General features: G+C 43.2%; 1 protein-coding gene across 1 annotated transcript; it reads right to left on the reverse strand.

Moving 5' to 3' along the window:
• Window positions 1–2,189: 2,189 nt before the first annotated feature.
• LOC142443133 (uncharacterized) lies at window positions 2,190–24,024 on the reverse strand. The gene is made up of 4 exons (XM_075544695.1): window positions 23,789–24,024; window positions 6,726–6,852; window positions 5,601–5,748; window positions 2,190–4,572 (listed from the first exon to the last, which is right to left on the reverse strand). Exons 2-4 carry the CDS (start codon window positions 6,844–6,846, stop codon window positions 3,045–3,047), a joined length of 1,797 nt encoding a protein of 598 aa, XP_075400810.1. The 5' UTR covers window positions 6,847–6,852; window positions 23,789–24,024; the 3' UTR covers window positions 2,190–3,044.
• Between the last annotated feature and the right edge of the window lie 458 nt (window positions 24,025–24,482).

Below are 24,482 nucleotides of genomic sequence, written 5' to 3' on the forward strand. Positions count from 1 at the left end.
ACTGACACTGGCTGCAACAATAGGCTCAGCCACAGGAACAATTGTAAGGATGGAGCAGGGCCATGTAGTGTTTCATTTTGTTGTGCATTTGGTCGCATGGGCCAGACCAAACTGATGACATCTAACAGCAACACAGCACAATGAGAGCTGCCTGCCAGTTTCAGTGTCGTGGAATGCTGGACAGATTTAGTTACCTGTCCTGAGCCAGACCGACACTGAATTACGGAGAAATGAAGATTGCTTAACAATCTCAAAGTCTCACCCTGTGTGAAATTTACTAATCATAAAGGGTAAAAAGTTAACACTATGATAAGTAAATAAGAGAAATACGGTACCAAGACACAAATGAAATGTGAAATCCAGGTATTTTATTGTATCTAAAATAACATCAAAGGACCACCTAAAATATCACTTATTTACTCAAAGGATCACACTGACTAACACACATTTTGATGCCTCAAAGGTTAGACTTGTTTTGGGGTATATTTGACCTGGTGATTTTTTAAAAATGGTACCAGTGTTTCCTCGTCGGATCTAGTTTTTGAGATACAGAACACATGCCATGTACCACTTTTCCAAACTCCAAACTCAGGATCTTCTCAGGTAGTGTTAGCTACTCTGGGATGGACCACGTGCACACTGGCTGTATTTAAAGTAGTTTGTGTTGCACTAAATATTTAGGTCAAGTTACACTTCACATATTATCTTTGATCCAAAGGTATATATTTGAACAGTGAAAATTACATAAACTTGGAATTTTCCTCAAGTATCACTCTTACCTTTATTACAAATGGAATATCAGGCACCTTCATTTTGTTATCTTAAAAGGGGACCAGAAATAAGAGTTACTGTACAATAAATAAAATGCCCTGTGGCGAGGTGGGCTGTTTGCTAACCACAGGACAGTAATTTGAGCCCATCAGCTACCCTGCAAGGGAAAGACAAGAATTTTCTGCTCAAATAAAGATCTGTATCCTCAGAAACACAAAAGAGAAATTCCACTGTCTTATAGGTCGCCACAAGTCGCAATCAACTGATTGGTAGTGAGTTTGTACAATAAATAGAGATCCAAATGTTCTGAGACACAAAATGGGGCTGTCAGAGTTCAAACTCCTTTATTAAAATTAAAATGTGAATATGGTACAACTTCTCCTGTGCACAGAACTTTTAAAAGTTAACTTTTCTTATATAGAAGCTTGGAATCAACCTCACTTTGAAACATTTAGCACGAATTATCCAATAAGTTCTATATAGTCAAAGATTTTCTGAAATGTTTACTGCATAATTGGAAGAAAATTTACATCTCAAAAATATTTTAAGACTTTTCGAGGATGTCTTACATTTAGACACTCTAAATCCCCCTCACAAATATGTGCCTTTTCAAGATTCTTTTTCATTTTTCCACTCTCCTCAGGCTGTGTTGACTCTGCAGGATCCAACTTCTGCTGCACAGCCTCCCACACCCAAAAGAAAAACCCACTGGTACCTCATCAGTTATAGCCAATAGTGACGCTACTAGGACAGAGCACTCACTCTTTGGGTTTCCAAACCTTTCAGTCTTTTAAAGCTAGTAGTGACTAGTGAGTTTGGCTCATGGATCTTATGATGGGTTGCTCAATGTATAACCGACCAGCCACCTTGGGCCCATACATTCCCTCAGAAGTCCCTTAATACCTACTTACTTTTCAAATAGGTCTGACCTTTATGCCTTATCCTGTAATTCTGCGTCTGAAGTCTTCTCATATTTAAAACTAGAATGATAAATTTATACCTGGAAAGATAGTAGAGGATCCTGTCTAAGAAACCAGAGCTGATGAAGTCTATCCAATGCAATTTTGTGAATCGCTGCTCCAAGTAGCCCCAGGAATAGGCCTGAAAACCAAGTCATGAAGGGGAAAAACATGCCTTTTTTTGGTTGTTGGGCTTTGTTACCTACAACTTTATAGTAAAAGCTGAAGATGTTTTTTCAAGGTAAAATTTAGCTTAGCCTTAGAAGTAACAGTGTGAAGAGTCCCACGGTTATAAGACAAGTGGCATTTTTCTCAAAAGCACAAAGTCGTTTTAACGCCCCTTTCATTGAGATACTATGTTCTACTCTCTGAATTTATTCTTTAAATCACTTAATTTCACAAATTTGCTGTTTGAAATTACAGTATTAAAATGAACCATCCCACTTTTGATATAGGATCTCTACTGTAACTTCTTACATGTCAAGTAAGAAACTAAAATTCTGTATAGCCATTAGTCCTGTCTCCAAAGTGAGTCCTACATGTGTTAAGGTGTGAGGAATTTAAACTTTTTTTTTAATTTAAACTTTTTTTAGAGTTTTATTGACATATAATTCACATATCATACAGGTCAACACATATTGACAAGAGTTGTGCATTCATCACATCAATCAATTTTGAAACATTTCCCTATTTGTACTCATTATTCGCTCATTTCCCCCCAGCTTCCCTTCTTTCTTACTACAAATCTATTAATCCAATTATTGTCTCTAAAACGTTATTTATCTTCAACTGCATATACAGAAAAACAAAACAAAAAACATGCAAACCCAACAAGAATAAAATATCAAAAACATGTTGGAAATTTAAGAGACTATAATAAAAACTAAAATAATTTAAAATGAGATCAAAGGGAGAACAAATTATATGGTGTTAGATTTTAACCTATCTGTATTAGTCAACTTTCCAGTGTAGTCTATCTGATGGCTATTCATATCCCTGTTCAAAAATGGTCAGAGGGGAGTTAATGGATGCTTAATTTAAGTGGGGGCTCTGCAAATAGATGTCGGGCTTTCACTTTCATCCACAGCCTTCTGCCATCCGGGTATTCAGAATTTAAGCTCTAATGTTGTTCTCTCTTCAAGTCTTGTTATTTTATTATTTACAAACCTTGGCTCACACGGGCTGGTGTGCTTCTTCCTGTGGACTTAGCTGTAAGGGCCCGAACACTATTCTTTCATAATTGGGCACCATCTGCTTTCTTCACCACATTTTGAGGTGTAAAGAACTATAAATGTTTTCCCACATTCTTTACATTCATGAGGTCTGGCCACTGTGAGTTCTAATGTGTCTGGCAAGATCAGAGAGCTGCTTAAAGGCTTTCCCACATTGCTTACATTCGTAAGGGTCCTCTCCAGTGTGAGTTCTAATATGTCGAGTGAGAGCAGAAGGTTGCTTAAAAGCTTTTCCACATTCTTTACATGTATAGGGCCTCTCTCCAGTGTGAATTCTTATATGCTTAACAAGAGCAGAGAGCTGCTTAAAAGCTTTCCCACATTCCTTACATTTATAGGGCCTCTCTCCTGTGTGGATTCTTATGTGCTTAGTGAGGGCTGAGGAGCAAATAAAGGCTTTCCCACAGTGCTTACATTTATAAGGTTTCTCTCCACTGTGAGTTCTTACATGTTTAGTCAGGGCAGAGGAATCCCTGAAGGTTTTCCCACACTCCTTACAGTCATAAGGCCTCTCTCCACTGTGCGTCCTTTTATGCCGAGAGAGTCCTGAGGGCTGAGCAAAGGCTTTCCCACATTCGTTACATTCATAGGGCCTCTCTCCGCTGTGAGTTCTGATGTGTGTAATGAGGGCCGAGGAATCGCGAAAGGCTTTCCCACATTCCTTACATTCATAGGGCCGTACTCCACTGTGTGTTTTTGTGTGTTTAGCGAGATGTGTGTCTTGACAAAATGATTTCCCACATTCTTTACATTTATAAGGCCTCTCCCCGCTATGAGTTCTGATATGTTTAGTGAGATTGGGCTTTTGACTGAAGGTTTTCCCACATTCTTTACATTCATAAGGTCTCTCTTCAGTTTGAGTTCTTATAAGTCCAGTGAGGAGTGAGGCCTTTCTAAAGGCTTTCCCACTTTTCTGACATTCAAAATGCATCTGTCCATTGTGAGCTCCTATATGACTTATAAGTACTGAGGACTGACAAAAAGCTTTCCCACACTGCTTACATTTGTAAGGTCTCTCTCCACTGTGAGTTCTTGTACATGTAATGCCATGTGAGGAATGCCTACAGGCTTTCCCACATTCTTTACATGCATAAGGCATATGTCTGTTGGGAATTTTTTTGTTTGAAATGGGGGATAAAGGACTGTAGGCTCTACAAGATTCTTCCTGTTCATGTGTATGCCCTCTGATGTTTGTCTTAAACAATGAAAAAATACCGAAATCTTTCTCACACTTGCTATAATCAGAGAGTTTCTCACTAATGAGTGATATCAAAGGATTCTTAAATGTAGAGTTATAGAAGATCTTACCAAATGGTTTACATTTCTGGCGTATCTTTCCATCAAGAATTTTCACAGGAGTGGTTAGGTGAGAGGGACAAATGAAGGCACCATCACAATCCTTATACTGACGGGTATTGCATGTAGTGTGAAAACTGTTAAAATTCTTATGTGATGAGTATTCCATGGAGGCTTTTCTATATCCACAGCATTCGAAATTATACACTTCTGCAAGATTTTCTTTTAGCAAAGTAAAATCTGGGATCGGTTTGAAGATTTCCCCGCAGTGACTGTCTTCATTACTTTCAAATAGGTTCTCTACTGTAAGCTTTCTGTTACAAACAGACAACATATGGTTAAAAGTGAATGTATATCCATTTCACCCAACCCAGCTTATGGGCAGAGTCCAATATTTCACATGAAAATAACTTAGCCAAAACAAAACAAAACCATCCTGTCCCCGTTTTTCTAAAATATATGATCTTTGATCACTGAAACCAAGTGATTGTGTTTGAACTCACACTTATCAAAAAGCTGTATGGGGACAATTGGTTGAACATGTAATTTCAGAGTTAGCTTTAAATGAGCTGAACTGCTGACGTTTTGGTTAGCATCCCAACAGGTAACACACTGTACTTACAGGACTTCTCATAGCAATCCTACCCACAACAAAATCAACCTACCTGTGTCTACTACTACTCTGTCGTCATCAAAATTGTTGCTATATTTGAGTGTACTTTTTTTAGCAGTTTTATTATCACTTCTTCAATGTCATACAATTTAATAATATCAAGAAGAGTTGTACAGTTGCCACCATATCCAAGTCTTGAACATTTCTTCTTCCTTGTACTCATTGCTAGTCATGTAATTATATATTTTTTCTAATTGTGGCAAAAATATACATAATAAAACACTTCGATTCCACTGCCATTGATGAAACTCTTTATTTTGTATAACCGTTATTGATAATCTTTTCCAAATTATTCCACCACCACTGATATAGACTTAATGCCCCTACACAACACTTCTTTCCCCTTCACCTTTTGGTAACCATTGGTCAAGTTTGGTTTCTTTTTTATAGTAGTTTCCTGATATAGTATTCTTGATAAGTATAGGTATCATACACTTCCAGAGTTAAATTGCTTTGAAAACAAGTGGTGTATTTTGGGTGTACTTTTACAACTTTTGTTTTAAGCTGGCTCATTAAAGACCTTCCTCTTTACAGTACTTTATGAAGCATTATATGTAAACATATACTTGTGAGTACATATTTTAGATAGATTGATAAATAGGTATAATGTTATAAGACCTTTTAACTCTCTCCTGAGGCTCTGTTTTATTCTTGATGAATACTACTCACCTCAAATGTTCGATGTGGTTTCCAAACTGATCATGGCCATACAATTCAGAGATTCTTCCTAACATGGAGTACCAGGTGTTACTCTTCATTAATTTCACCGACATATGTTCACTGAATGACCTTTCTCCACCATTAAGATTTTGAGAGACTGATCCAGTCATTGAAGTGGAGGTTCACAATATGAAAAAAAAAGAGGGCGGGGGGAGAGGCAGAGAATTATTAGGGGGGAAAAAGCTGCTTTGCACCAAGAAAGATTTCGTCTCATTAAGTTGTTTCAACACTTTGGCAGTAGTTAAAAGAGTAAATTACTAGGAAATAAATCCATGATAATCAAAAGGGATGCTGAAACATGCAGGTAAAAATGTAAAAGTTAAGTAGAAATATATTGAGCACACTATGAGGATGTTTCAAAAAGTTCAAGGAAAAATATAAATAAAACACAATGGAACTTTTCCATTAACTATTTGAGTTGCCATCTTACACATGTGACATTAAAAGACAAAAGGGGTTTCCAAAGATGTGACCACAAGTGTGAGAAGATTGCTAAAGTCAACAAAGTCAGCTCAGCTATTTGGGCACTTGTGTCGTCAACACAAATGACTGTCTAGTGAAATCACTGAAGTAGAAGCCTTGCATACAAGAATGACCCTCAGAAAGTCGGTTTCATGCTGCTTCCCAACATTGCGGCTCTAGATGAGTCTTATCTTCACTGTGTTTGCTACTCAGGGAAAACAAATGGTTTGTGTCATTGGCCTAGCGTTCCTGGAAAACATACAGACAGCCCAAAGAAAGATAGTGCAGAGCAATGACTACTTCCCTAGCACTGAACCATAATCTGCTCTCCACTCACTCACTCGACAAGCTCCCACACCACCAGTCAGCCAGTGCCCTGAAACTAATGGTTACCGTTACAATTCTTAAAGAATCTACGGGCTTTTACTCGCAAGGCAAATGAAACTAAACTGTAAGACACTTAATTCATGTTCATGGAAAAGCCACCAGGACATGTGAGTTCCACAGGCCTAGAGGCCATGCCTGTTTTATCAAATAGTTTATTCCTATTTTTTAGCCCAACGACTGAGTAAACTATTTATATTCACTGAAAAAAAAATTTATCATTCTTACCTACTAAGGCCACGTTTTTTAAGGTTTCCATCATCACATCTCTGTAGAGTTTCTTCTGAGTGAGATCCAGCAAAGCCCACTCCTCCTGACTAAAGACCACCGCCACATCCTCGATGTCCATTGTGTCCTAAAGCATCACACACATTTTGATCAGCAGAGTGGCACCATATATTACAAAGACTCGCCCCCAAGAGCAAAGTGTGAAACAGACAGTGCTGGGCTGCTGAGAACTTATGGACTTGTCACAAGGCTCTATGTTATACAAAGAAATGCTCTGAGATATAGCCTGATCCCTTTGCTAACCGTGTCCACTTCCTCACTGATTACATTTGCCTCCCACACTTCCAACACACTGAAATAACATCTGCACCGTTCGGCTGCACTGAAAGGGAATCTGATTCATCTCGTTTTTATCTAGAAGAGTCATAAGCATAACAAATTAGAAGAACAATTTCATTCAGATCATCATTTCCTTGCAAACAAAAAAAATTACACCTCCTCCCATAAAACCGAGAGAAAAAATTCAACAAAACAGAAAGCACAGAGCGAAGGCAAGATGAGGCATTCACAATCGGAAAACACAACAGAATGGCACCGTTTACTTTTGCCCTTCACAGAAGGGAGAGAACAAGGGGTCTGCACAAAAAATGCTGGGCAGTGCAACAGCCTGAGCTGGTACGTACACATACATGCATGCATACATACATACATACATGTAATTAATAGCTCTAAGAAAGAAGGAGGTGACGGACCTACCTGCTGTTAAAGACTGTACCTGTGGAGAATTGTAAAATTTTGTACACCAATTACCAACCTAGTTTTCATAAACTCAGTTGTCCTGTCATCCTCTTCGAAACTTTCACACAGAAAGGCAAAGATAAGAAGATCAGGTGAGAGAGCATTTGAAAATCCAGCTCTCTACACAATTTTCAAATCTGATACAATTGTTAGTGACTACACAACCTCACCAAATACAAGCCCACACATCTTCCCACAAAGTCTAATGTTCTAAATGGACAAAGAACACTATGTCATCAAGACAAGAATAGCAATACCCTTTCGCTTAAAATTACTGATAAATGGTTATGTTTCCTATTTTGTTCTGACTCTATAACAGAAGCTGGATTGTATGAAAAATATAACATCAGGATTGGAGGAAGGCTTATGAACTAACTGTAATACGCAGATGACACATCTTAGCTTGCAGAGTAAGAAGTAAGCACTTGCAGATGAAGATGAAGGACTGCAACTTTCAGAGTGGCTGTAATTAAATGTAAGACCAAATTCCTCACAACTGGACCGACAGATGACATCCTAATGCATGCAGAAGAGATGGGAGTGGCCGAGAACGTTGCTTTGCGTGGAGCCACCATCACTGCTCCTGGAGTCAGCAGTCAAGACAACAAGACTCATTACATTGGGCAAATCTACACACAAGATTTCTCTTTTTCTCTTCTTTGGTCTTCTTTATTCTTTTCTGGCTCCTCTCTTCCTTGTGACCCTTCTATAAGGGAATGTCCAATTGTATACAGAAGGGCTTTGGGTCTCCACTCCACACTCCCCCCTCATTCACAAGGTAAGATTTTTTATTCTGGGTCTTTGATGCCTGATACCTGATCCCAGCGACAACACATGATCACACAGGCTGGTGTGCTTCTTCCATGTGGGCTTTGTTGCTTCTCAGTTAGATGGCCACTTGTTTATCTTCAAGCCTTTAAGACCCCAGACACTATATCTTTTGATAGCCGGGCACCATCAGCTTTCTTCACTACATTTGCTTATGCACTCATTTTGTCTTCAGCAATTGTGTCGGGAAGGTGAGCATCACAGAATGCAGGGTTATTAGAACAAAGTGTTCTTGCATTGAAGAAGTTCATGAGTAGAGGCCCAATGTCCATCTGCTATCTTAATACTTAACATATAAATATATGTACATAGATCTATTTCCCTTTCATTACATATAAATATATTTATATATGTACATGTACGTAGACCTCTATACATGCCCTTTGCCTCCTAGTTCTTTCCTCTATTTCCATTTACTTTCCTCTTGTCTGTCATGTTCGGCCTTCATTCAGGTTTCAGTAATTCCTCTTGTCTACATTGCCCTTGATCGAGCCCCACCAGGCATCCTATACTTTCCTCACCATCGATTCTAGATCACTTATTGTTCCCTTGTCCCTGGGTTTGTTGACACCCCCTGAGACAGTTAAAGTTTATTGTGCCAACCTGGCTGATAAACACATGTGAGGTTAATTGAAGGGTGGAGGGATAAATGGCTTGGTGAGCCTCCCCTTTCTAGTTCTCAGGTCTCTTGCTTTCTGATGGTCAGACTAGGGTACAGCTGCCTTAGTCAGTTCCCTGCTTCAGCTGGCAAGGCTCACTTCCTGCAAAACATCTCCAATGAGAAGTCACATGGAGCTACCCCGATGCAGCTCTGAGTGCTGGAGCAGCCGGGTGGAGACCTCTGCCAGTGTGGAGATGCTTACGCGCTCACTGACTCAGCTTTCCTCCTGCAGTTGACATCATTGCGTGTGTTTTGTGAGATGGAAGAGGACTTTGTGGATTAGTGTCAGACATATGGGTTCATGTTGGACTTGTGAGCTTGGGCAGCACTGGGTTGGGATGTTTACTTGATGTGCACATAACCTTTATATAAAACTCTTATACATGTTTCTGTGGATTTGTTTCTCTAAAGTACCCAGACTAACACACCCTCCTTTCTTTCCCCCACCTCCCCCTCTCCTGTGTGTGAGGGTCCCTTTGTTTTCTCCTACAGATTGTTTACCCTGCCTATCTTATCTAGATAGACATGAAGAGACAATAATAAGCACAAAGACAGAGCAAAACAAGACAACAACAACAAAAAACCACCAAACCAAACCAAACACAGAAGAGCCTATAAATAGGTCACGGTCTGTTTGCTGACTTTAGGAGTGTTATCCAGTTGAGTCTGATGGGGTGCCACGCCCTGGCCCCAAAGTCTAGTTTTGGTTTTCCCAGAGAACGTTGTTGCTTTGCTCCACTTGCTGCTCTGTTGCACGCCTTAGTGTTTCACCCATGCGTGATGGGGTCAGATTGTGCACAGTTCCCATACTGTATCTCTAGTGTTGTCCCCCGTAGTGCTATAGGTCAGTGAGGGGCAGCGGGTCTCATGGTGGAGCCAAACCTATGGTCCTCTCTGTGCATTGGCTGCTCTGAGCAGGAATATCGTCCTCGGGGCTTGGTGGGCCAGGATGTGCTCCACTCTCTCTTCTTCTCTCTTCATTTGCTCCCATGTGCTGTGATCAGACATGTCCCTCTCCCTGAGCTCTAGCTTCAGTGCTATCCTCTGAAGTGCATTCTTCTGGGAGAGTGGGAGTGTCCACGTAGTTGGGATTGGGGCCGGCCCCAACAAGACTTCTTTAGTGTGTGAAAAAACAGGACAGTTACATTGAAAACTAAGGTGCGGCTGACACAAGCCATGGTATTTTCAATTGCCTCATATACCTGTGAAAGTTGGACACTGAATAAAGGAGGACCGAAGAAGAATCGGTGTGTTTGAATTGTGGTGCTGGTGGAGAATATTGAAAGTACCATGGACTGCCAAAAGAACAAGCAAATCTGTCTTGAACAAAGTACAGCCAGAGTGCTCTTTAGAGGCAAGGATGGGGAGTCTTGGTCTTACACACTTTGGACAGGTGGTCAGGAGAGACCAGTCCTGGAGAAGGGCATCATGTTTGGTACAGCGGAGGGGCGGCAAAGAGAGGCAGTCCCTCAGGGGGGTGGAATGACACTATGACTGTAACAATGGGCTTGGGAGTCGGCACAGTTGTGAGCACGGCGCAGGGCTGTGCAGGGTTTCCTTCTGTTGTGCCTGTGCAGCTGTAAGTCAGAACCAACTGGACAGCACAGAACAACTACAACAGAATAAATGCAATCAGTGTCACCACGTCATGTTGAACTGGTCACTGGTCTATGTGACTTTTCCTGACTCATCTGTCACTGAATTAACTCAGAACAACCCTACAGGGTACAGAGCAGACCCTGTCCCTGTGGGATTCCAAGGCCAGTAGGCTTCCTGGCACAAGAAAGACTCACTGTCACCCATGAGGCAGCTTGCGGTCCTTAACTGCTGACTTTGTGGGTGGCAGCCCAACCAAGAACCGGGCCCCAGCAGGGCCCCTGCAGTGGTAATTACTGGTGTGCAGAGTATGAAAGCCGGTACAAAAAGGACAGGGTGGAAAATGTGGCCTTGGTTGCAGAAACAAAGCTGGAGGTCACATGACAGAATTTTGCAAGACCAACAACTTCTCAACTGCAAAGCTTTTTCCAGTAACAAAAACAGATTCTTCCATGCGCTTTGCAAGATGGAATACACTGAAATCATAATGACTCTCTGTGGGAAGATTCAATGAAAAACTCCAATGTTAGCAGACAAAATGAGGCCCGGGTCTGTGTGTAACAGATCATGATGTCCTCATATGTAAGTCCAGATGGAAACTGAAGAAAAGCACGTCCATGAAAGGCCTTGTGGATATCCCACCTGAACCTCAGAACAGATCTGACTCATGACAGAAGGCTGGACAAGCAGGAGGATGATATCAAGAACATTATACATGAAGAGAATTAAAAATAAAATGTCAAAGTAGTTATCATAAGAAACCCTAGGGGATGTTTGTTTTTTAAGGGGCCGGCCCCAATCTCAATTACGTGGACAGACACCACCACCCTCCATACCCCCCCCCCCCAGAAGAATTCACTTCAGAGGACAGCACTGAAGCTACAGCTCAGGGAGAGGGGCAAGTCTGATCAGAGCACGCAGGAGCAAATGAAGGAGGATGAAGAGAGAGTGGAGGACATCCTGGCCCACCGAGCCCTGAGGACGACATTCCTGCTCAGAGCAGCCAATGCACAGAGAGAATCATAGGGCTGGCCCACTAGGAGACATGATGTCCCTCACTGACCCATAGCACTATGATGGACAACAATGGAAACACAGTGCAGGAATTATGCCCAACCTGACCCCACCACACCAAGGCAAAACACCAAGGCCATGCAACAGAACAGCAAGAGGAGCAGAGCAACGAAGTCCCCTGAGAAAACCAAAAATAGACTTTGGGGCCAGGGTGGGGCACCCCATCAGACTCCACCGGAAAACACTCCTAAAGGTCAACAAACAGACCTTGAACTATTTATAGGCTTTTCTTTTTTTTCTGTCTTTTTTTTTGTTATTTTACTTTCTTTTGTTGCTTTGTTTTGCTCTGTCTTGTTTTGTGCTTATTATTATCTCTGTAGGTCTGTCTAGATAAGATAGGAGGGATAAACAATCTGGAGGAGAAAACAATGGGACCGATGGCTGGGGGGGCGGGGCATAGTAGAGGAAAGGCGGGGGGGGGGGGGGGGGGGGGGAGGAAGTAGGTCTTAACAAACCCAGGGACAAGGGAATAACAAGTGATCTAAATTCTATGGTGAGGGCATAGGATGCCTGGTTGGGCTTGATCAAGGGCAATGTAACTGAGAATTACTGAAACCCAAATGAAGGCTGAACATGATAATGGGACAAGAGGAAAGTAAAAGGAAATAGAGGAAAGAACTAGGAGACAAAGGGCATTTATAGAGGTCTAAATACAGGCATGTACATATGTAAATAGATTTATATATGACAATGGAGAAGTAGAACTAGGTACATATATTTAGAGGTTTAGTATTAAGGTAGCAGATGGACATTGGGCCTCCACTCAAGTACTCCCTCAATGCAAGAATACTTTGTTCTATTAACCTGGCATTCCATGATGCTCACCTTCCCGACATGATCGCTGAAGACAAAGCAGGTGCATAAGCAAATGTGGTGAAGAAAATGGATGGTGCCCTGCTATCAAAAGATACAGTGCTTGGGGTCTTAAAAGGTTGAAGGAAAACAAGCGGACATCTAGTTGAAAAGCAACAAAGCCCACATGGAAGACACACACCACCTTGTGTGATCATGAGGTGTCGATGGGATCAGGTATCAGACACTAAAGACCCAGAACAAAAAAATCATATCATTGTGAATAAGGGGAGTGTGGAGTGGAGACCCAAAGCCCATCTGTAGGCAACTGGACTTTCTCTTACAGAAAGATCTCGGGGAGGAGACAAGCCAGTCAGGGTGCAGTATAATACCGATAAAACACACAACTTTCCTCAAGTTCTTTAATGCTTCCTCCCACCTACCCCACTATCATGACCCCAATTCTACCTTACAATTCTGGCTAGATCAGATGATGTACACAGGTACAGATAAGAGCTGGAAACACAGGGAACCCAGGACAGATAAACCCCTCAGGACCAATATTGAGAGTAGTCATATCAGGAGGGGAAGGGGAAGTTGAGGGGAAATACGGGGAACCTATCACAATAATCCATCTGTAACCCCGTCCCAGGGGGATGGACAAAGAAAATGGGTGAAGGGAGACATCAGTCAGGGTAAGACATGAAAAAATAATAATTTATAAATTACCAAGGGTTCATGAGGGAGGGTGGGGGGAATGAGGAGCTGATACCAAGGGCTCAAGTAGAAAGAAAATGTTTTGAAAATGATGATGGCAACAAATTTATAAATGTGCTTGACACAATGGATGGATGGATAGATGGATGGATGGATGGATGGGTTGTGATAAGAGTTGCAGGAGCCCCCAATAAAATGATTTAATTAAAAAAAAGAAACTAAGTTTTAGTCTCCATTGTAAGGCATCTAAAGAAAATGGGAAAAAAAAGTAGTGAGGTAAAAGAGCTGAACAGAAAATTTCAAAGAACAGCTGGAGAAGACAGGCATTATAATGAAATAGACAAAGGCTTGAAGGTAGGAAGATAAAAACGGAGAACATGCTTAGCATGTATCAACCTGAAACAACTGACGTAGCACGTGATCACGGAACGATGACGCTTGAGGAAGAAGTAAAGCTGCACTGCACTCTAGCCATCGGTGAAAAACAGGCTCCAGGAATTGACAGAAACAACAAATCAAATGTTTCAACAAGGTGCTGAAGCACTGGGATCACTCGCTCACCTATGCCAAGAAACGTGGAAGAACCGGCCGACTGACTGAAAGAGATCCATATTTTCGAGCAAGTGGCAAGGCCATGCCATAGCATTGATTCTTCTTGGATGCAAGCCCCAAATCCATCCGTCTGTCGATGGCGTGTGTATATCTCTGGTTCATTTTGGAGAGATCACTGACATTTTGTGCTGAGGAACATTGTAAATCACCCCTTGGTAGTTCTATCGACGGTAGCATTGATTGAGCCAAAGGTGAGGAGCTTGGAATGCTGTTGGGGAGGGGAAGTTATGCAAGTACAGGTCGGCTTCAGACTGATTCAACAAGGGCAGAAGCATGCCTACCAGATGAAGACATGACAGGGGAAAGCAAGGAGGGCGTTAACATAGCAACTACATGGTAGTCCTGGCCACCATTAAAGTAGTAGATCTGAAACAAAGCCTGGTGACCGCCAGTTCCAGTCCTGGGACAGCAGGCATCTGCTTCTTCTCACACTAAGGTGGTCAGCCTGACGTCCAAGGGAGCATGCTAGCCCCTTAACTCTGCTTCAGGTGAGTGGGAGGTGGGACCCAGTTTACTTGATGGGGTTTCAATGTGGAGTCATGGGGGTGGCCTGTGAAGGATGCCCTGCTCCTTGGAAGGACAGTCTGAAGTCCCAGGGGCCTGTAGCACACAGCCTGGGTCCCCAGGGGCTGGACAGAAACTAGGTCAGAAATGTCCACTTAGGAGCACAGTACTGGATGTATTCGCCCCTGGGGTTTGATTTAAATGTTCTTGGGCATTTTTCCCTGATGGGAGGCTGCTCCTCCAACAGAGATGTAATCACCTTCTCCTGGACATGCATGCCCTCCCGGCTTGACGTGAATTTCCAGAGGGGTCTGCCTATCACTCATGTGGGAGTGTCTGCTGATTCTGGGTGGCCTTGGCAGGGTGCTGTGTGGCAGTGACTGAATGCTCTTCACCTTCTCCTCTCATTTTGGGGGAAGGACTGACTCCAGATAAGATAAGATCTCCTCAGAAGTCAGATTAGTAATCGACGGGGAGGAAGTATCAAACGGAATATGCACAATTTGTAAGATTAACACAAAATGGCAATTCTGTTGGTTTCCAGTTCTCATTGGTTTCTATGTGAATCACAAGGCATGTAGTAACCTTAGAAGATTGCGTATTTGCAACCATTGCAAAAAAAGTGACCCAACAGGATGGGAAAACTACCAAACGATACTATCCATATCACATGCAAGTAAGATATTACTGAAGATCACTGACCAACAGGCGCAGCAATACATGGTCCCAGAGCTGGTCAGAAATTCAAGGCAGAATCAGAAGGGATGGACAACTAGTGATATCATTGGTGACAACAGACAGATCTTGATTTTTTAAAAAGTATGCCACCAAGACTTTCTTTATGTTTTATTGGCTATGCACAGGCATTCCGTTGTGTGGTTCATAACGAACTACGGATAGCACTGACAAGAAGGAGAGTGTCAGAACACGTGGTGCTCACACACAACCTGTGCGTGCAGAAAGATGCAGTTGTTCCGGCACAGAGAATAGGGCAGTGATTAAAAGTGAGGAACTCTATGCATCAGGTCTGTACCCTCTTACCACACTCAGTCTATATCCTGAGCAAATAATCCAGGAAGCTGGACATGAAGAACTTGGCATCAGAATTGAAGGAAGGCAACAACAATGAACAGGCAGACTTATTAACAACCTGTGATATACAGATGACACGACCTTGCTTGCTGAGAGGAGGAGACATTGAAGCACTTGCTGATGAAGATTGAAGAGCGCAGCTTTCAACGTGGACTGCAACTCAGTACAAAGAAAACCGAAATCTTTATGGCTGGTCCAGGAGAACATGATAAACTGAGTGTGGCAGTTACGTCATCTCCTGTCAACTCGAGCGAAGGGGTGGAGTCTAGCCTGTCAATCAGGTCATAGCCAATCATGCCTCTGTGTGGACATGGCTTTCTCCTGAGGATTCTGGGAAGTCCTGTCTTCCTCCCTGGAGGTGGGACACACTCTCTCTGCCTCACATTCCTGCTGACAAGCCAGATGGAGCTACGCTGATGAAGCATCGGACATATGGGCTAAAATCAGGTTTATGGACTTGATCTGGACTGGGCTGTTACTCTTTGATATAAAGCTCTCTCTTATACACATGAGTGTCCCTGGATTTGTTTCTCTAGTTGACCCAGACTAACACACTAATAAAGGACTAATGTGTTCAAAAATGAGATAGACTGCAGGAAGAGCAATATCCTGGGCACGAGTGAGCTGAAAAGGACGGGCACTGGCCATTCTGAGTAAGAAAATCATGTGATTTACTAAGCCTGGAACAGCACAATCAAAAGGAATGATGTGGGATTCACTGTCAGAAAGAATCTCGCTAAATCCCTCTGAAGTACAATGCCGTTTGTGACAGGATGATGCCTATCTCCCTTCAAGAAAATCCAATCGATACAACTATTATTCAAATAACAATAACAAACCACAAAAGCTAGTGATGAGAAACTGCAGTTGGTAATTAGCACAGAGAAAATAATCATGTTAGAGAACATTAGCTGGTGAAAGTCAGCTGGACTCATTGATTTCAAAAAGTCCCAACAGAAAGGATCAGGACTTAAAGGGCCCAACGGACCTCCATGCCCAGGAAAGGGAAGACACACTGTTTACACCCCAACAGCGAGAGGGCATTACAAAAAAAGAACAAACAACTAAACTTCCAGTGACATAAGTGCTTGGGGTTCACAGTGACCTCACGCAAGGTCTCAAAGCTGGAGATCTTTAGAACACAGCCCCATCCTCCCATCGCAGAGTAGCTGCAGGGTTTGAGCCATCAATCGTAAAAAGGGCATTTCCGCAGTAGCCTAAGCATACATCAAGAAAACTGGGGAAATAAAGTGACATTTAAAACATAAAGATCACAGTAATGACAGAAAACACAAATGGAGACTTCCAATTTCAGATATGCAGGGAGCTTGGCTCTTGTCACTTCCATCGGGGGTAACGCTGAAAATTAACCTCAAAGGGAACTCTGCGGCCCTAAGATCAGGGCCAGGCGGAAGCACTGGCACAGAGTCACACAGGAGCAGACACCTCGGAGAGAAGCCACTTGTAGACCCAGTTTCTGCGAAGGAACAGGAAAACGCGATAAATAAATGTGGGGGGTGAGGGAGGCATGATGTGGACAAAGTCCAGATTTAAACACGCCAGGAAGGATGAGGGAGCCTCCAAATCTACAGCCCATCGGCTCCTACACTCAGTCTGCTTACCACCCCGTATACAGCATCCCATAGATTAACAACCTTCACATTATAGCCTATGGGATCAATAGGATAAAGTGTAGGCATCTGCTTTTGCCGTACCCCAGACTCCTTCCGGCACCCCCCGGGGTTGATATTGACCACTTTGGGCAATAATGACACACTGAACCAACCTTCATGCCTCATCTTGTAGCTAAAAAATAGGCAGATCTGCAAAGGGGATAAATGACATCGGGTAGAAATGCACTTTATAAGAATCAACTACTTGAAATTACCACTCTCGCCTGTCAGTTGCCGTGCTGCAACGGCTTGTGTGTCGCTGGAAGTTCTGGCACCGCTGTTCCAAACACCAGCAAGGCCACCCACGTGCCTCTTGGTTAAAAAAAGGCGATGAAGAAGGAGCAGGCTTTTGAGGAATTAGGCACTAAAAACCTGATGGACAGAATCGCAGCAGCACCAGATGCCGAAAGCTGCTGGAGAGAGTGCTAGAGCATGAGGGTGTCAAAGTGCGACCAAGGGGAGGTGACCGTGGGGTGCGTGGGACCTTCACGTGATGATGGGCCTGTCAAAGTGAGAAGAGACAGCTACAAGCACCACTTGTGGTTACCGTTGCTGATTGTCATCTTGCCGGTTCCCACCCCTAGCAAGCCTGTGTCCGACAGAGAGACCCTGCCCAGTGCTGGGCCAGCCTCACAGGTGGTCTCGTGCTCGAGCCCCCTGCTGCAGCCCCTGTGACAGTCCAGCTCACTGAGGCTCTTCCTAGCATGCTCTCCCTCCCCAGGGATGGGGAACAGAACGTGGGAAAGTACAAAGTAGGAATCTAGGGAAATGGGAAGTCGTCAAAAATGAAACGTATGCATTAGTGTGTTGAAATGGACTCGGATTGGCCATTTTGAATGAGAAAATCATAAGGCTTACCATGCTGAGAATGAAACAATCAGGAGTAATAGCATTCCAGTCAGGGTGCAGTGTAGCACTGATGAAACACACAACACTCCTCTAGTTCTTTAATGCTTCCTCCCCTGCACTATCATGACCCCAATTCTACCTTACACATCCAGCTAGACCAGAGCATGTACATGGATAGAGATAAGAGCTGGAAACACAGGGAATCTAGGGCGGATAATCCCTTCAGGACCAGTGGTGAGAGTGGCAATACCAGGAAGGTAGAGGGACGGTGAGGTGGAAAGGGGGAACCGATTACAAGGATCTACATATAACCTCCTCCCTGGGGGACGGAAAGCAGAAAAACAGGTGAAGGGAGATGTCAGACAGTGCAAGATATGACAAAATAATAATTTATAAATTATCAAGGGTTCATGAGGGAGGGAGGAGCGGGGGTGGAGAGGAAAAAACGAGGAGCTGATGCCAGAGGCTTAACTGGAGAGCAAATGTTTTGAGAATGATGAGGGCCATGAATGTACAAATGTTCTTTACACAATTGATGTATGTATGGATTGTGGTAAGAGTTGTATGTGCCCCTAATAAAATCATTTTTAATTGTTTAATTAAAATGGGAAATAAAAGGTAAAAATTTTTTTAAAGGTAAAAATTTTTTAAAGGTATAAAAGAGCTGGAAACAGAAAATCCAGGACAGATAAACCCCTCGGGACCAATCATAAGAATGGTGATGCTAGGAGGGTGGAGGGAAAAGGGGGAACTGATTACAATGATTTACTATAACCCCCTCCCAAGGGGATGGACAACAGAGAAGTTGGTGAAGGAAGACATCAGTCAGTATAAGAAATGAAACAATAATTTGTAAATTATCAAGGGTTCATGAGGGAGGGGGAGGGAGAGAAAGAAATGAGGAGCTGATGCCAAGGGCTCAGGTGAAAAAATGCTTTGAGAATGTGAAAATGTGCTTGACACGATGGATGGATGGATGGATTGTGATAAGAGCTGTATGAGCCTCCAATAAAGTGATTTTTTTTAATGTCAAAAAACAAATGTATAGACCAGTGGTTCTCAACCTTCCTAACGCCGTGACACTTTAATAAGCTCCTCATGTTGTGGTGAGCCCCAATCATAAAATTATTTTTGTTGCTACTTCATAACTGTAATTTTGCCATAGTTACGAGTCGGGAGACCCCTGTGAAAGGGTCATTCAACCCCCAAAGGGGACGGAACCCACAGGTTGGGAGCTGCTGGTATAGACAAATTTAGTAATAAAAAAAAACTAAAATCAAAACAAAAAAAGTAATGGCGTTCAATGTCAAAAAAGGACATTTCAAAATCTCTTGAAGTACAATGCTGTCTGTGATCCAAAATACATCTCTCTGCCTTCAAGGAAATCCAATCAATATTACTATTATTCAGATTTATGCACTAACCACCAAAGCTAGTGATGAAGAAATTGAAGAAGCCTCCCTAAGGGCTTCAGTAAGAAACTGAAGCATTGCTAGGCATTTGTGAGTGGAATGTAAAAGGTGGAAACAAACAAGAATCATAGTAGTTGGAAAATAAGGGTTTGATGATAGAAATGCAGCTGGAAATCTCGGCGCAGAATTTTGCAAGACCAACAACAACTTCAACACAAAGTACCTTTTCCAACAAAACAAAAAGTGATTATACACAGGGACTTCTCCAAATGGAATACACAAAAGTCAAACTATTATATCTATGGGAAGAGAGGATGGAGGATGGGTTTCATTGCCAGCAGGCTAAACTCAGCCAGGGGCTGACTGTGGAACAGATAGATAATCAATTGTTCATAGGGAAGTTCAGATGGAAACTGAAGAAAATTTAATCAACTCCTTGAGTCTGAATTTCAAGAACAGATTTGCTACACTGAGCACTCATGGCAGGAGAACCAAAGAACTGTGAAATGACATCGAGAACATCACACGTGAGGAAAAGAAAAGGTCCTTAGAAATATAGGAAACACAGGGCGGATGATCCCTTCAGGACCAGTGGTGAGAGTGGCAATACGGGGAGGGTGCTGGAAAGGTGGGGAAGAAAGGGGGAACCGATTACAAGGATCTACATATAACCTCCTCCCTGGGGGACAGACAACAGAAAAGTGGGCGAAGGGAGATGTTGGACAGTGTAAGATAAGACAAAATGACAATAACTTACAAATTATCAAGGGTTCATGAGGGAGGAGGATGCAGGAAGGGAGGGGAAAATGAGGACCTGATATCAAGGGCTCAAGTAGAAAGCAAGTGTTCTGAGAATGATGATGGCAACAAATGTACAAATGTGCTTGACACAATGGATGGATGTATGGATTGTGATAAGAATTGTACAAACCCCCAATAAAATGATTTTAAAAAACACAGGAAAGAAGGCTCACTATGAAGGGCAGAAGAGACTCTGAAACTCACTCTTAATTATACACTAGCCTTAATAAGGTACATGGAAGAAATGATGAAGCCAACAAGCTGAGCAGAAAATTTTAAAGGGCAGCTTGAGAAGACAAGATAAATTATAATGATATATGGAAAAACCTAGAGTTGGAATACCAAAAAGAACACATTCATTGCATCTTAAACAGAAAGAACGGAAGGAAAAATCCCAAGCCTCAAGTTGCAATATTGAAAGATTCTACGGACAGAGTATCGAGCGATTCAGGAAGCATCAAAAGATGGAAAGGATAGACAGTCCCTGCACCAAAAAGAACTCGTCTATAAGCCACCATTTCAGCAGGCAGCATATGAACAAGAGCCAATGGTGCCGAAGGAGGAAGTTCAAGCTGCACTGAAAGTATAAAACAGGGCTCCAGGAATTGGTAGAATACCCGTTGAAATGTTTCAACATGCTTGTGGGAAACAGAAAGATGTCTCCCAAGTCGTCTTCCCCAAATGTTAGACTTAGGACACTGCTTGCAGCTAATGGTAAATGATTGTCCAGTTACCTCCCTGAAGGCAACTGTCTGGACTGGTAGGGTCCACTCCCTGTTGGTAAGGACAATGGGCTATTTCTCCCTAAAGGCTTGCAGTCATTGATTCGGTTCCTGTAGGTGAAGTTTACAACCTACTGATAATGGTCTCTATATTGAGCCAGGGAACAGGTCAAAGGGCTCAGTGACATCCAGTCAGGCTGCCATCCTGAATCTAGCATCCGCCCATCTTGCCACATGTGTACCCCAATCCCTCCTCTTCCTATAGCGTGGATACCCCTAGACCACCCCCCTCTCGTTACTGTATTACCTATAGCACAGCCCCTTCCTGTGACGTATGTCCTCACCTGTAATCAGGGGGCTTGCATGTCCCCAAAGAATATAAAAGCCTTGGTTAGCATTAAATATCTCTCTCTATCTGGACCACCAAGTGAGGCTGAGGTGAGCATGCTACTGTTAGGTAGCTTAGCCTAGGGAATTGGGAAGTCCATTTACGCATGCCCAGGAGAGCCAGCAAAGGACAAAAGCTGGATTTTCCCGCCGGTGGGCCCAGATGGGCGTTACACCTGGAGCAGCCCACCTGGGCCAGGTGATTGCAATTCAGCCAATGGGATCCACCTGGGATCGTTCACCACACCTCCCCCGGGAACCCTTGAAAAGGCAGGGACGGGAAGGGAGAGGCTCTTTTTGTCTTGGCTTGTTTGTGCGGTCTGGTGGTCTTCGTGGGAGGGGAGATATCCTTGCGTGTCTCGGAGCAGTCTCTGCCAGGCCGCAAGGTCAAAGGAATCCTATGGGTGCCACGTAAAACCTGATGCTTCTTTGAACTTTCATTAAATTCACTTGGATCATGAGCCCGGCTTCGGCGTGAAATCTTTCTCGCGTGGAGCCAAGGACTGAGGCTGAGATTTAGGCCGGAGAGAGAAACCTAACACTACCATGAAATGTGTCTGACTCCATTATTTCACTCTCCCTTCTCTCTCTCATCTCTTTATGACTTTACTATGATCTTTACTTATTATCGCTGTACACTTGCGCCTACCAGACCTGTAATGGTGTGATAGGGACTGGCTTCCCCTCACACATGCTGAGGAACCACAGAAAGCCCTTACTCAAGAGTCTGTGCCAGGCAATTTGGAAGACAGCTGCCTGGAAGAGATCCACATTTGTACCCCCATTCCAAAGAAAGGTGACCCCACAGAATGCTCAGATTTTAAAATAACATCATTAACATCACATACAAGTAAAATTCTGTTGAAGATTATCCAACAGTGGTAGCAGCAGTACATAGACAAGGAGTTGCCAGGGGTTCAGGCTGGACTCAGAAGGGGATGTGGAGCAGAGGTGATCATTTCTGATGTCAGATGGGTCTTGACTGAAAGCAGAGGACTACCAATGGGAGAAGCAGCTCAGTATCATGCCCCTCATTGGGCACTTATGACCTAGTTTTATTCAGCCCTTGGTGATCCAAACTATACTACAAACAGCCAAGACTTGTTTAGAGTCTGTCCATTCGAGGTGCACCATACCCTTCATAGGCAACACCAGAAGGACCCGACTTGGAACTCCCACTAAGCAAACTGGACATTACTTTAAACACACTGGAGGCAGATTAATGGACCTGAAATACTCCCATGGTCAAGTGGAAATGCCCTAGTGTGAGAAGCAGACGGCTTCAAGACACGGATGGACTTGGAACTCATTATGCTAAGTGAAATTAACCACTCACAAAGGGGTAAATATTGCACTGTGGATGAGGAAGTCATTAAACGTTGGTTCAAGTCGTGCCTTTAGGATACCCACTGAAGGGCAATTCAAGACTACCATATGTGTTATGTCCATGTACCCTTTGCCTTTTAGTGGGCTGTTTTGCCTAGTTCTACCTTTATGAGTAAACATTACTATTTGAAGTTTTGCCTCATCTCCACCCTTCATTAATTGTGAAAATAGTGTCCATCACCCAAGTTGGTAATCTGTACAAATCAAGGAGCCATGAATTTTGGTCTAAAAACCAGTCCTATACACGAATACATTCTCCTTGACAGTATCTTAAATTCTACACGATTGCCTAAATTAGTGGTAATATCATTATAGCTACCATATGCCCCAAAGGGAAACTTTTTAATGTCCTTCAACAAAATAACGATACCTTTACAGTGAACCAGTGATATGAATAAACTATAGATATATGAATGGATTTTTAGCTTCCACTTAATCGTAGCCCTCATTTAAGAACAGTTAGTTCTTATGACATGACCCAGCTCAAGTCCTGCTCCCGTGAAATGATCATGGGAGATATGGGTGTTCTAGCACAGTATGGAGAAGAAAGCAGACAGTGCTTGGCTCTCAGAGAAAATAGTAGCCCGGGTCTCAAAGGCTTGTCTTGAAACAAGCAGTGAGGCATCAGCTAAGTCCACATGGAAGAAGTCCACATGTGATCTAAGACTTCTAAATAATAAAGACCAAACCCAGGGGGAGGGCATGGTATTAAGGCCTAAATTCTGAACACCCAGACTCCAGAAGGCTATGGATGACGTGAAAGCCCCAAATCCATTAGTAAGATCCTCCGTGTGGATTGAGCTCTGCGGAATCCCCTCTATGGCCCGAGAACGGTTAGGTCTTGTTGTCAGTGAGAGGACATCGTTGTCAGGCCAGTGACCGCACCTAACTCGTCATTTTATCCGGTACTATTCCAGTTCTTAATAGTTTCTACTTGGTTTTGTGATGGAGGTTTCTGTTTCGCTCTGTCATCGTTGTTAGGGCATCTCTGTTTCACTTTGAGTTGGAGTTTTTTCTGTACGTGAAACCCAGGTAAGTAAACCTACAGTGGACACTGAACGAGTAGTTGCAAAGGGACGAGGCAGGGGAAGTGGCGGGCAGCAGAGAGCTGACCGCAAATACACGGGAGAAGAGAGATGCTGGACCCACCCGGTCTTACCTGGGGACGCAGCTCCGCCTCCGCCTCACGGAGGCGGACGCCAAAGGGCCGGAAGCCGGGTCTCCGTCCGCGGGGAGAGGCGGGAAGCGGGCAGGGCGCGGACCGGGCAGCAGGGCCAGCGCCTGCGGGTCACCTGTCAGTGCAGCGGGCCGACTGCCGGCCGAGGCCGACGCCTTGAAGCCCACAGAACAGCGAAACCACGGGAACACTACGCCGGACCAGCTCCGAGGGTGCACACTTCCGCTTCCGGATTCTCGGGAGTTCAGTCCGTACGGAAAAGGATTCCGGGTGCAAAACCAAAGATGAGGGATTAGGAGGTTCCACCGTGTTTTAGGGCTCTGACTACAGAAAATTATTTTTACCATATTATTTATACTATATATAATTTATAGTGTACATAATTCATAGTATAGTTGTATGTACTATGTATATAATAATATAGTATTATAATACTACATTAATTTCTTACTCTGAACCTTATTGTGGTAACAATTGCACAATACTGCTTCATGTGATTGACCTATGGAACGAACGATATGTCTGCAATAGCGCCAAATAAAAACGGTTGTGTAAAAAAGGAAATAATTTATTTGTTGCTCATAAATATTTCCTAATCTTTAGAATTGTTGAAGGAGTCCTAGTGGTGAGAGGATCCTCATGGTCGCCAGTTCGAAACCCCCTGCAGCTCCGCCAG

This window comes from Tenrec ecaudatus, chromosome 1 (genome assembly GCF_050624435.1).
Source record: "Tenrec ecaudatus isolate mTenEca1 chromosome 1, mTenEca1.hap1, whole genome shotgun sequence".
NCBI lineage: Eukaryota > Metazoa > Chordata > Mammalia > Afrosoricida > Tenrecidae > Tenrec > Tenrec ecaudatus.

Bases quoted from the DNA above. Each gene is read 5' to 3' on its own strand.
- LOC142443133 (XM_075544695.1), bottom strand. From the start codon at position 6,846: ATGGACATCGAGGATGTGGCGGTGGTCTTTAGTCAGGAGGAGTGGGCT. The intron at 5,749-6,725 runs GTAAGAATGATA...TGACTGGATCAG, and splicing joins AAAAAACGTGGCCTTAGTAG to TCTCTCAAAATCTTAATGGT. The intron at 4,573-5,600 runs GTGAGTAGTATT...TGTTTGTAACAG, and splicing joins AACCACATCGAACATTTGAG to AAAGCTTACAGTAGAGAACC.